The sequence below is a fragment of the Eschscholzia californica genome, unplaced genomic scaffold, assembly GCF_041429995.1.
Source record: "Eschscholzia californica isolate CP2 unplaced genomic scaffold, dmEscCali1.0.p SCAF_3, whole genome shotgun sequence".
Lineage (NCBI taxonomy): Eukaryota > Viridiplantae > Streptophyta > Magnoliopsida > Ranunculales > Papaveraceae > Eschscholzia > Eschscholzia californica.
Window position 1 is genome coordinate 62,342,044 of NW_028238420.1, and position 12,074 is coordinate 62,354,117.

The 12,074-nt window shown below is 36.1% G+C and overlaps 2 protein-coding genes across 2 annotated transcripts; both read right to left on the reverse strand.

Moving 5' to 3' along the window:
- Positions 1-128: 128 nt before the first annotated feature.
- On the reverse strand, positions 129-3,841 carry LOC147552985 (aluminum-activated malate transporter 9-like). The gene is made up of 6 exons (XM_086669156.1): positions 3,098-3,841; positions 2,663-2,800; positions 2,286-2,555; positions 1,855-1,994; positions 1,633-1,779; positions 129-1,518 (listed from the first exon to the last, which is right to left on the reverse strand). Exons 1-6 carry the CDS (start codon positions 3,474-3,476, stop codon positions 793-795), a joined length of 1,800 nt encoding a protein of 599 aa, XP_086525282.1. The 5' UTR covers positions 3,477-3,841; the 3' UTR covers positions 129-792.
- Positions 3,842-8,562: 4,721 nt separating this feature from the next.
- LOC147552986 (uncharacterized) lies at positions 8,563-11,891 on the reverse strand. Its single transcript, XM_086666375.1, has 5 exons — positions 11,751-11,891; positions 11,529-11,627; positions 10,039-10,943; positions 9,071-9,256; positions 8,563-8,966 (listed from the first exon to the last, which is right to left on the reverse strand). The coding sequence occupies exons 3-4, from the start codon at positions 10,884-10,886 to the stop codon at positions 9,076-9,078; spliced, it is 1,029 nt and encodes a 342-aa protein (XP_086522501.1). The 5' UTR covers positions 10,887-10,943; positions 11,529-11,627; positions 11,751-11,891; the 3' UTR covers positions 8,563-8,966; positions 9,071-9,075.
- Between the last annotated feature and the right edge of the window lie 183 nt (positions 11,892-12,074).

The following is a 12,074-nucleotide window of genomic DNA, read 5'->3' on the forward strand; positions in this document are numbered from 1 at the left end:
ATATAGTGTTTCTATCTCTCAACAAAAAAGAAATTTAGTGTTTCTATCTCTTTGTGATTTCATCTTCATAACTATGGAATATATCCTAGCGCGTACCAGCAAACAATCGGAAACATGACATAGAATTATGAAACACTAATTGCAAATAGTAATAGATTAGAATACAATGTCTTATTTCAACAACCAAAAGGAAATAGTACAACTAACTTGACTATGATCACAAAATGCAGAATGCCCACTTTGGGTAAATACATAGACCCACTATTGTGGTTAAAAAAGGGGTTCATTACAAAAATTTTACAAACCAGAAACTTGAAACAAAACTTAGGAAAATGTCAAGAGTTGATTGAATTATTTATATTTTCACACTTCTAATACAAAACTATAAAAGGGTTTCGTAATAAAAGGGTCGAATATACACGCACCTTTTGTACGCTTCAATAGATTCTATGATGTTTGATAGCTTGCACCATTTCAATTGTGAAGAAACTCTGCATATTCCTCGGAGCTTCATAACTCATAACTACTACATTATACTGTCTTCTTAAATAAATAATCCCTTACCCTTTTCGAATATCTGCCACCAACCCACATATATATATATATATATATATATATATATATATATATGATCATGCTCCTAGATGAGAATGTTCAACCTCATAAATAACATGACAGAGGAAAAGCAATGTTTCCCTTGCAATTTCCTAATCAAAATTTCATCCTCTGCCTTCGATGTTTCAGTGAGGAACAAAAAGTTAGTTAAGACCCGAACCTTTCCCATCATCTTAATCAATGCTTGAACATTAAGCATCTGCGAAACCTCGTCCAGCACCCAACTCCCTCTGTTTCCGATAGAGTTTCGTCGATGGGTTCTTTAAATTTGGCCATCTCACTGAGTTCTTCAAAAGAATCGACAAGATTTTGAAGTCGAGCAACAAACTCAATCAATAATGAAGCAAATGTTGCCAAAGATAAAGCACTTGCACTTTCATATGTTCTTGATTCTTCTTCAACCAGAACTGTATCAGCATTGAAAGATAGAGCTCGTGAAGGCCTTGGTGGTTTCTGGTTTGTGAAAATCGGTTCGGAGGGAGCTCCTGCTGGCAAAGAGGGGTTGACTTGAGTGTTATTAGGAGGACTTACATGGATATCCCAGCTTTTCGACATTGGTTGGACTGATCTTAGATCAAGCACAGCTTCGCTTTGTGAATAACGTGATTTCATCCTAAGTGATTTAGTTTCATCCTCGTTCATGTTTAGAAGGTCCTCAGGATTTTCTAAGACCTTTGGTCGTGATCCAATCTCCCAACTATCAGCATTGACAAGAAGATACGATCTTCGATCTATCTTTTTTTGTAATTCTTCTGCAGCTTCATGGACTTCAAAAAGAATATCCCCATGGCTTAATCTCTCCATCTTCTTGACTTTCCTACCTAGCTCCCGTAAAACTTTAGCGCCTTCGGTACCTACTCTTTGTAACTCGTTACTGAAAACTTGCCTCCGTTCTGGTGGGGCCTACAAAAATTGCATTAATAAACGGAAAATGCAGCTTCTTATAAATGCAAAATGAACAAAGAAGCAAGCAATTTCAAGGGAATCGGTTAATGTGTAAATGGAGATCATAATCACCTGTATTTCAGCAAGTATACAACCATGCAAAGCCATGACCATGAAGGCACAATGCCTCAGTGCTCCGCTTACTTTTACATAATTCCTCCATGGGTAACTTAACATCTTATAAGGACCATGTGGTGGCTCCCAGATTGCAAAACCTAACTGCAAAAGTTGCGAACAAGTTAATTTCCATTTGTCTCAAAAGTGGCATTCGAACCATAAAGCAAAATATCATACCAAGGCTTCCTCTTGGCTTGTAGATTCAACAGCAGATCTATAGCCACTGTAAACCGGATCATCAGTTGAAGCTTGGTAAGTAAGAATCTTCGAAGGGACCCTCTCATATTCAACACATTGCAAGTACCCATTAACACAACCTACAAAAACAAAAGCATTATAGATTGATTAATCATCCAATTTTTGGATCCAAGGAATCATGCCTTGGGGACAAAGTACACTGTAACATTCATCGCCTAGTCTACCTGTCAGTAATCCTGGTAGAAAGTTTTGCGATTCAAGAAGCTAAAGATATATCAGTACTTTCCCACCATGGGTACATTATGGGAGCGAAAGATCGGAAACCTAACTTATAGAAGACTCAGATTACATTCAAACTATAGCCTTAAAGAGAAACTAGATAACTTAATAGCATGATAACAACATCGAACCTTCCAAGGATGTGGCGACACTAGAGAAATTTTTTACCACCAATCTGTGCAAATCTTCGCCTGCCCAGATAGGATAGATGCATATATTTACACCCAAACAAACTACAGCACCTAGTGCAATGAGCAAGAAGCGATTAACTGCCGTTTGCATAAACTCTCCTGTCCTATACCCAGATACCGTAATGATGCAATACGTTAACAAAAACACCCGAAATCCGTATTCGTACGGTTTCATTGTCGGGTATAGTTTCAGAAACGTAGTAACCCATCCTGTACACCATAAAAGTGGCAGATTGATGAGTTAGTCATCTCAAAAAATAGATAAATATAAGAAAAGCAAATCCTTTTGTATTTGATAATGAATGCTAGAAATTTACCTACAATAAATATACTAAGAACAATGAAAACTTCTTCGAATTTTCCGCCCAATCGACATAGTTCTGCCATGGCTAGACCCAGCCCTCCAGCAGATAATGTCCCCAAACCGCGGTTAAATCCTTTACTAAGGGTAGCTCCTGGATAAAAACCAAAACAAAATTGACATGTTTTCATCATTAAACAAGATAGATTCATAATCACTGATACATCCAAATTAAAATTGATTACTAATCAAGACAAATCAAATAGAAATGACAAATTAGTCTAATTAAGTTTGTCCTTCCTTAATCACCACCAAGAACACAAATCCAGAAACAAGTTTTAGTGAATCATCAAATAGTGAATCAAAACAAAAGCTACCCAAATTAAAATCATGAAAGGAAATTAGATTCTAACTAAAAATTTGAAGTAATTTGTATGGGAAATTGTCTTACCAATGCTAAATTCGAAGACAACAACGACAGTGAGAATTGCCCAAACAGAATACCTAGCGAGACCTTTAAATGCTGGTTCTTTGAGAAAAATAAGCAGAGAAATAAGAACAAGAGCTAATCCCATCTTAGCAGCAAATATGAATTTCCTTGGATCGGCAATACCAAATTGCCATGACTTAACAACAAGCTCATTCAAACTTTTCCAGCTATTAACAAACCAATCAGATATTGAACGGAAAAAACTACGTTGATTTCCAGTTCCATCACCAATATCAATCACACTACCAAACCCTAATTCTGAAAACCCACCTTTCTCTAGGAGTCTTTGTCTACTTTTCTCTGCAAAAGTATGCCTAAAAGATCCCATTCTGCTCGCCATCTCTTCTTCTTCTTTCTCTCTCTAGAAAAATTGCAGATCAGAGAGAAAGAGAGGAGAATTCAAGCAAATTGCAGATAAGAGATTTGATCGATTAAGGAATCGAGATGTGGTTCCTAATCGGAGAAAGAGCAAAAAAAAGTTGTCTTTTGAAAAATCTAATTAAGAACCATCATCAGCTTTGCCGTTAGATGACTAATAAGAATCCGTTTTAGAGAGAGAGAAAGAAAGACATGGAGAGAGAGAGGTGAGAGAGAGAGGGGAGTTAGTTGACAAATAAGAGGGTCATTGCCTTCTTGCTGATGTATTGTGGCCTTGTGGGGTGGGGCCGTGGGGGTTCGGGTGGGGGAAGAAGAGAAGTTTAAAGTAATAAGACAAAAAGTATTCAAAGCGTAAAGTATCACTAGCATCCCGGAAGGCTAGTCCTCACCGTCCTATAACACGTTATCAGTACGATTTGCTCTACTGTGATGTGGTCTTGGGAGTGTGTATTTTGGCAGCAATCCCACATTAGTGGTGAGACGGAATGTGGTGCTCTTCTTAAGAGGTTAAGCACACTTCCCTAATGAGGTCTTTTAAACCGTGAGGCCCAGGTGTGTCAAAGCGGACAGTATCACTAGCAGTCCGGAAGGCTGGTCTGCACCATCCTATAACACGTTATAAGCACGACGCTCTAACCAACCGGGGAGATTCCATTCAACTCAAAAAAACTATCAAAATTTACAAGTAATTCTTAAATTTTCAAGTTCAATATGTCAACTCTAACAAGTGTTTATTTTGCAGTACTTGACTTATCAGGGAAAAACTATATTACTTGGAAGCTTGAAATCGAAATCCATCTAGAGGCCAAACAACTAGAAAAGACAATTTGAGGGAAATAATGAACCTCTTTACAGACGCTCAGCGACTCTGATTGTGATCCACCATCATTTGTGTGAAGAACTTAATTCAGAATGTTTAAATCAAAAAGACCCGCTTGTATTACGGAAATGTTTAGAGATAAAATCCGGTCATTTGAAAAGAGTTATTTTACCAAAAGGCTTCACTAGGGAAGGGTGCTTAACCTCTTAAGAGGAGCACCACACTCCGTCTCACCACCAATATGGATTGTTGCCACAACACACCCTCCCAAGACCACATCATAGTAGAGCGAATCGTGCTGATAACGTGTTATAGGATGGTGCGGATCAGCCTTCCGGGCTGTTAGTGATATTGTTCGCTTTGGCACACCTGAGCCTCACGGTTTTAAAATGCCTCACTAGGGAAGGCTGCCTAACCTCTTAAGACAAGCACCACACTCCATCTCACCACCAATGTGAGATTGTTACCACAACACACCCTCCCAAACTCACATCACAGTAGAGCGAATCGTGTTAAGAACGAGTTTTAGGATGGTGCAGCCCAGCCTTCGGTGCGTAACCTCTTAAGAGGAGCACCACACTCCGTCTCACCACTAATGTGGAATTGTGCCGCAACATTTTAGTCATTTCACGTTTTATACTAAAATTAGGTTTTTCTTTTGGTGATTTCACATTTTATGAAAAGGGTGTTATAAGACAAAACTTGATCCAAGATTTGAACATATACCCAACTTTAAGTAGTTAACTTCAATATTTTATGAAAAGTATTCGCTGGTTTTTGGAGATGATTGTAGTTTTGGGTATCTAAAATAGTCTTCGGACATAAAAACTTGATTGTGTTTTGTTCTCTAATCTTATCATTTTCACCTCACTTCTACTACCACAATTTTCAATCACCACCACCACCACCACTTATCACCAATTTCTTTCTTCCCACTTTATTTCTTCCTCTCCCCTTCTTTCTGAAAAATCGAACATATATGTTGTCCTGCTACAAAGACGAAGGAAAATGTCTACTTAGTCTTCTTCTTCTTTAATTCAGCAGAGGTGTCTTCTGAGTTGAAGAAGGAGGTAGAAGAAGGGGATTTTCCTTTCATCTTTGTCATCTCTAACAAATCTTAAATTTGTTTGGCTTTCCAGAGAGATAAAATGAGGGAGATGAAGAGAAAGAGACGGAAGTGAAGACGAAGAGAAGGAGAAAGAGCGGAAGAAAGGAAAAAGATGAAGATATGGAGAGAAAGGGAGATAAGTAGAAGAAAGAGATTGGAGATGGAGGGGGAGAGAGACAAACAGAGAGAGGGGGCAAGAGAGAGAGAAAAAAGACATTGGTGGTGAGTGGTGGTTCTGGTCGGTGGTCGTAAGTGATGTTGGTAACCGAAAATGATAGTGTTGGTCGAAAGTTGTGCTGGTGGAGGTGAGGTGAAAATGAAAGGCAAAAAACATTCCAGTAAATTTTTGGAGTAAAAATAAAAATTCTCCTTAAGTCAATCTTGACTAAGTAAATCTTTATACTCCTGAAACCTCATTATGATTGATAGTTTTTTTTACGTGGCATGAAAACTCCAGTCAATCCTATTTTGACCAAAATTGATCAAATTAAGTTAGATAGCAATTTTTTTAAGACCCTAAAATCAAGAGCATCTCAATGCAAGACTCGGTCTTATAAATTCTAAGTGCCGCGTAAGATTTTTAGAGTTTTTTTTTCAAAAACTCTCTCCAATACATAACCAATTTAGATCTCTAAGATGACGTAGAGGTAGTTAAATAGAGATATCTTAAGAGAATATTATTTCTAGTGTCATCCTCTTGAGATATTTCTGATTGTCTAACCCATCATTTTATAAATTTAGACCAACAGAAATCAAGATTTAAGAAGAATTCAACGTATTGTGTAGCGGAATTCCACTTCTCTATCTTTTTTTTGTTGAAAGACTGCTCTGTCAGTATCAATGTGACGATTCAATAATTCATATCCTCTCAATTTTTTTCCATATGGATTCCAAAAGTCATTACATATAACGAAAACTCATTCTTACTTTTACCTTATTTATAGCCATTAACCAAAGTTAACAACGGTTGAGATTCCATCTCCACCATATATCAAATCTGTGGTCTCTAGATTTTCGGAATAGACGGAGAACTAACTGACCAAAAAATTGTTGGGTAGATCCTCTCACTTGATGTCATATTTGTGCTTCAAGACCTATATAATGAGTTGTCTTATATCAATAGAATACTCATATGGTCCCCAGGTGATAAGCCAAAGTTTTCTAATATACACAAATTTGGAATTTATCTATTTCCCATTATAGTATGAAAATCAGAAGTTGTGAAGTTTTTTTTTTTTTTTTGTTTTTTTTTATTGAACTAGTTTTTTTTTAGTTGAAAGAGAAGTTGTGAAGTTGGGGAGGTGAGGCAAAGATTTTATTAATACAAAATGATATGAAGCGAGAGCTATTTAATATTATTTTAAATGATATATTTAGATCTGACGACATTTTATATGAGAAAATATTAGCTCAATCTCAACTACAATAAATCTATTTTGAAAAAAAACTAGTACAATAAAACTAAATTCAAGTACAATGTTTCTGGCTGTATATGTCCCCAATCATGTTACCCCATAAGGAAATTTGGAGGAGAGTGCATTATAAATTCAGCCGTGATGTCATACCCGGCAATCTCTCAGTTGAATTCCGATCGTGATAGTTGGCCGGTTTAGATCTAGTGAGAGAATTCTCTCACTAGATCATCCTCGTCCAATTACCTTTGTCGGGATTCGACCGGGATATTGATTGGACATAGCACTATTTTGTTATAAATTTGGTTATTCTTTGATTGACTTTCAAAAGTATGATCAGTTTCTCACGTGGTCCCCTAAAGTATTAAAAATAGGTTAACCCCTTTTCTTTTTTTCAAGACATCAACTAAAAAGTTAGATTTTAGTTTTCAAGATTGTCCTTTTGTCTTTTTCTTCTCTTATTTTTGATTTAGCCCCAAATAATTATCTCTCTTCATTTTCTATCTTCATTATCTTCTCTTTTTCTCTCTCTCCAAAGGGGCCTCCGTTAGTGGAGCATGAGGTCATCAAAAAGATATTTTTTTTAAATTGAAACAATGACGGTATCAAAACCATCACCGATAGGCCTGTAAACGGTAGCTTATAAGATCGGATATAGGCATATCCGTATCCGAATCCGATAAGCTATCCGAATATCTGAATCCGATAATTATCCGACGGATATTAGAAATCAATATCCGAATCTGATAATATTAACGGATATCGGATAAAATCCGATATCCGAAACTTTAACAAAATTTCAAATTTTTTCTGTAAATTTTTAACCATTAGATCTAAATAATAAATCTCAACCATACATTTTATATATTATTATGAATAAATTTAAATTTTTATTAATTTTTTATATTACTTATCGGATCGAATATGAGTCGATCCGTATCCGATATCCGATAAACAAATATCCGATAAGGAATATCCGAATCCGTTTCCGAATCCAAAATTTCAGATATTTTTTTAAAATTCGAATACGGATGCGGATCGGATGTCGAATATTCGGATATCCATAGACAGGCTTAATCACCGTCAACAACTGGTAGTCCAGTTGGTTAGTGCATTTTAGGACTCTTTCATGTGGTTGGACTTTAAACCTCTTTCATCTCTTGATTTAGCTTAGGTGGTTATCCTACTTATCACCCTCTTTATTGCAAATATAATGCATCATTGACACGTCCATCTATGTTGGAGGTGATGGGATTTGGAGTTGAGAGGGCACACCAAGTATATGGCCCCTAATCATATGATATAGTCATAATATAATTTTAATTGGATTAATAGTTATAATAAGATTTAAGAATACTAAAAGTAAATATGATTTAAGAAAAAAATTGGTTTAATGTCAATTAGAATGATAAAATATAGAAACTTAATTATTTTTAATCAGACTTGTTCTCATGTCTGATTAGATATAACGTGTAAGTGCTGTGTAAAAATAAGTTCTTTTAATTCAATCTTATTTTTAATTAACGTACGTATTTAAGAACGATATTGTTTTATAATCTCATTTAGATAATGATGCGAACTCATATATAGAAGTTTATACGAAGTTCTAGACGTAGTCATACATTCCGGTTGGAGACATTCACAAATGAACTACTTTTACAAAAAAAACATCAATAAAGGGGTGAGATAAAGTAAAATAAAATAAAATAATAATCGGAATATGAAACTTTGTTGATTGATTAATTCACTTCAACTAACAAAGCAGATTTATGAATCAATAACAGAATGAAGATGATTAGGAAAATCTAATACTAGCCACTCTTTGTCATTTTAAGACAAAACTTATAAGGTATAGTTGATAATCATCAAATTAGTATAAGATACAAGCTCCTTTCTTCAATATTGCATACTATTCACACTCATTTCTAATGTTTATGCTTTTGAGACAGCTGCTTTTCTTCAACTATATTAATCCATCACTATTACTAACCAATCTCATATACAAATTCAACATGAAGGCCACCATTTTATAGCCGAAAACGAGATGGAGAGGATGTCGCACCATTAATGGGAGGACGGGAAAAAGTTAACAACCATGCTTAGTCTTTAAACCTGAAAGAGGAAGTCATGTAGGAGCTTGTTATCGAGGAAAATTCCAAGTGTGTTTTTAAAACGGAGAAAACAGAAAATGTATGGAATATGGAATGAATACTCACTCATTTTATCTGCAGATTGTACAACATGATAAACAAGCGAACCATCTAGTACCACCCTTGAATGGTGTTGTTCCAGCTTTCGGTTGCTGCTGTTGCTGATTCTGCTTCTGTTGCTGTGACGTCTGCTTCACTTGTTGAAGGGAATCTTTCTTCACTGAGCCAATTTTCCCTCCGTCCCCTGTCAATCTGCATATAAACCCATTTTTCGGTTAGGAGTTGATATGAAATTACGAGCAAATTTTTGGGTATCCATGAGATGTTCTGTTAGCAACTTAACCAATGAACACGATAAAAAATATAGGGAATTCCTTTTAGAAGAACATTGAAACGCGGAAGTTCTCATTATGCATTTGTGTGATGAACTACATAATCAGGCAGAAACTTGGTTATAGGTTAGGAGTGAAACGTACATGCTGGTTTCAGAAGAAGTGCAAGAAGAGCATGAAGCATGAGACCAGAAGCTGCTAGAGTTTGAACAGTAGCAGAATGGCCATGCATGTATCTTCGTTCTTCTGCATTACACAAAGGGTATGTCCCTCATCTATTTTAAAATCCAAGACTACGACACCTAAATGCGTCTGGCATGAATAAATTCACATACATGTTCTTAAACAAGTGTATTTATTTTATGCACATCAAAGTGAGATAATTTATAAGTTCGAAGAAAATGGTGTTAATAGCACTGAACCATGATTGAATGTATAACATTGTTGATAGTGATTTCAATTGCAAAAAAGGTTGATTTGTTGCATTTATGAGTTAGTATTGTTCCATAAGACATGTATGTATAACTGTCTAAATTACTTTTACGTTTAACACGTACAAAATATAATTAGAGTAGATCGTAATATGATACGTTTTCTCAATAGTTTAGCATACTTGTATTTACCTCTAAATTCATTCCTAGAACTCAATTGTCTAATAGATTCGAAGTATATTTAAAGTTTAGCTCAAAAGTAATAACTCACATTGGAAATGCGAAAGATTGGATGCTGGTTATACTCCCATCAGAATGGCGAGAGACGCTAGAGGAGAGAGTTGGCTCATCGGCAGGTAGCTTTGGCTTATTACGATCTTCTGCAGCTACCCTTAAAACCTCCTTCATGGTTTCAGCTGCTGCTTCAGTTACACCTAAACCCTCTCCCAAATCGGATCTCTTCTTCTCGGAGTTTACTACTGTGCTTCCTGGGGGTGATATATTTTGGAAGTCGTTAAACCCTCCCGTTTTTTTATGAGGGATAATCAACTCGCCCGACTTGTTAAGCGGGAAAACCAACTCTCCAGATTTACCCAAGTCTAACTCTCCTGACCTACCCATCAAAACCAATTGGTCTCTCGAGAAACTATTATTCCCCACATGGATACTGAACAACGATTCATTGGAACACACGCTCCATTCCTGCGGTGTTGAGGATTTACTTCTTGCAAACACGGAAGATGGAATCCTATACTTGCCGGGTTCCTCCGTCCGACCCATCACTTGGATTGGAGGGGATTGCTTTGGCAATGCATTTTGTGGTGATTCAGGAGTAAGACCAGGGACAATCTTTTCTCCATATATTGAAGCTTGATGACTATCTTCGTCAAGTTTAGGAGGGTTAATAGTACCTTCCTCTGACTTGGTTTGCTCATTATCTTCCCGTAAGAAAAAATCTTCATCAAATGAAGAGCCGGAAGAAGAAGAAGAAGAAGAGAAGGAGGCTGAGGAACCAGACTTTTTGCTTGGCGTAAGAAGATCACTTTCGCTGAGAGTAGCATCGGTATGCAAAATAGAATGATTATTACTTAAACTTTCACTTTCATGGGCAGATCCCATAACTAAACCTATGTGATCAAATTTAAGCACCAGATCTCACAAAGAATATGTTTCCCACTGAAAAAAATAACATATAAACATAAGTTTAGACTCAATTGCAGTTGTTCATCATCAAGAAGAGACGTAAAGTGTAAACACAGTCTCAACTGATTACTAACATAAGTAAGCAAATATCGTCTGATCAACTAACAATATAATCGAATACTTTATGTTCGATATACAAGTCTCGTAATTTCAGATAAGGAGGTGAAATAGACAAAAGTCCCTGGTAATCAACAAGAAGAAACAACAAATTGGTAGTTGGGGATTGATGGGATTATTCGCTGAGGAAATTTTATCAAATAGTTGTTCGGTATTAATCGTGTTTCATTTTGAATAAAAACAACATAGGCCCAAGGGTTCATCATCTAATTTGTGAACCCAAAAATGGGTCATTTCCAAAATCACAACATTCCGAGTTATTCGTCGAATTGATTCAAACAATAGTCAATTGCTTCTTGTTTCTTTCTTGTTCATTTTGGGTTAGACATTCTTATCAAAGGTTTCAATTGATCAATTAAACCCCTAGTTCTTTCCCAAATTTTAATGAAGTATGAGCTAATACAAGAAACTATTCTTCAAAATAACAACAAAAAAACTTACCCCGTTAATGAATTATATCGGAAGATCGTCGATCAACCACTACAAGCAACTAGCTAGAAACGGCACCAATGGCTAAAAATCCCTTACAGGCCTTCAAATCTACGAAGAATTTTACAACAACAAGAGATTAAGAAAGTCAGAAATGAAAAATCATAGAAAAAAAACAGAGAAATTGGAAAAGAATCAATGAGAATAGAATTGAAGGAACAGAGTATCAGTTACCTAGGTGAAAAAAAAATGCTATCTTTTTTTCCCTTTGGAGCTGTATAGATGAAATTGTAAGAATTGTTTGAAAAGGGGTTTAATTTTCTGGGATGATTTTGGCTGAAGAAATGAGGAGAAGGAGAGATAGAAACAAAGATTGGGGGTTAGGGTTTCTGAGGAAGGGTGATTTTAGACTCAATTGAAGGTGAAGCGTTACTTTAGGCGTTTTTCCCTCCAAAAATAACCAACTCTGTTTGTCGTTCGCGCCATCTTAACAACTAACTAAAAATGTGGGATTGAGATGACAATTTACTAGTCATTAGTGGGTGTTTTGGTCATTTA

Excerpts from the sequence above, each read along its gene's own strand:
- LOC147552986 (XM_086666375.1), bottom strand. The coding sequence starts at position 10,886 with ATGGGATCTGCCCATGAAAGTGAAAGTTTAAGTAATAATCATTCTATT. Across the intron at positions 9,257-10,038 it reads CAATCTTTCGCATTTCCAAT|ATTGACAGGGGACGGAGGGA; the intron begins GTGAGTTATTAC and ends GTTTATATGCAG.
- LOC147552985 (XM_086669156.1), bottom strand. The coding sequence starts at position 3,476 with ATGGCGAGCAGAATGGGATCTTTTAGGCATACTTTTGCAGAGAAAAGT. Across the intron at positions 2,556-2,662 it reads TCTTAGTATATTTATTGTAG|GATGGGTTACTACGTTTCTG; the intron begins GTAAATTTCTAG and ends TATGGTGTACAG. Across the intron at positions 1,519-1,632 it reads GTATACTTGCTGAAATACAG|GCCCCACCAGAACGGAGGCA; the intron begins GTGATTATGATC and ends CAATTTTTGTAG.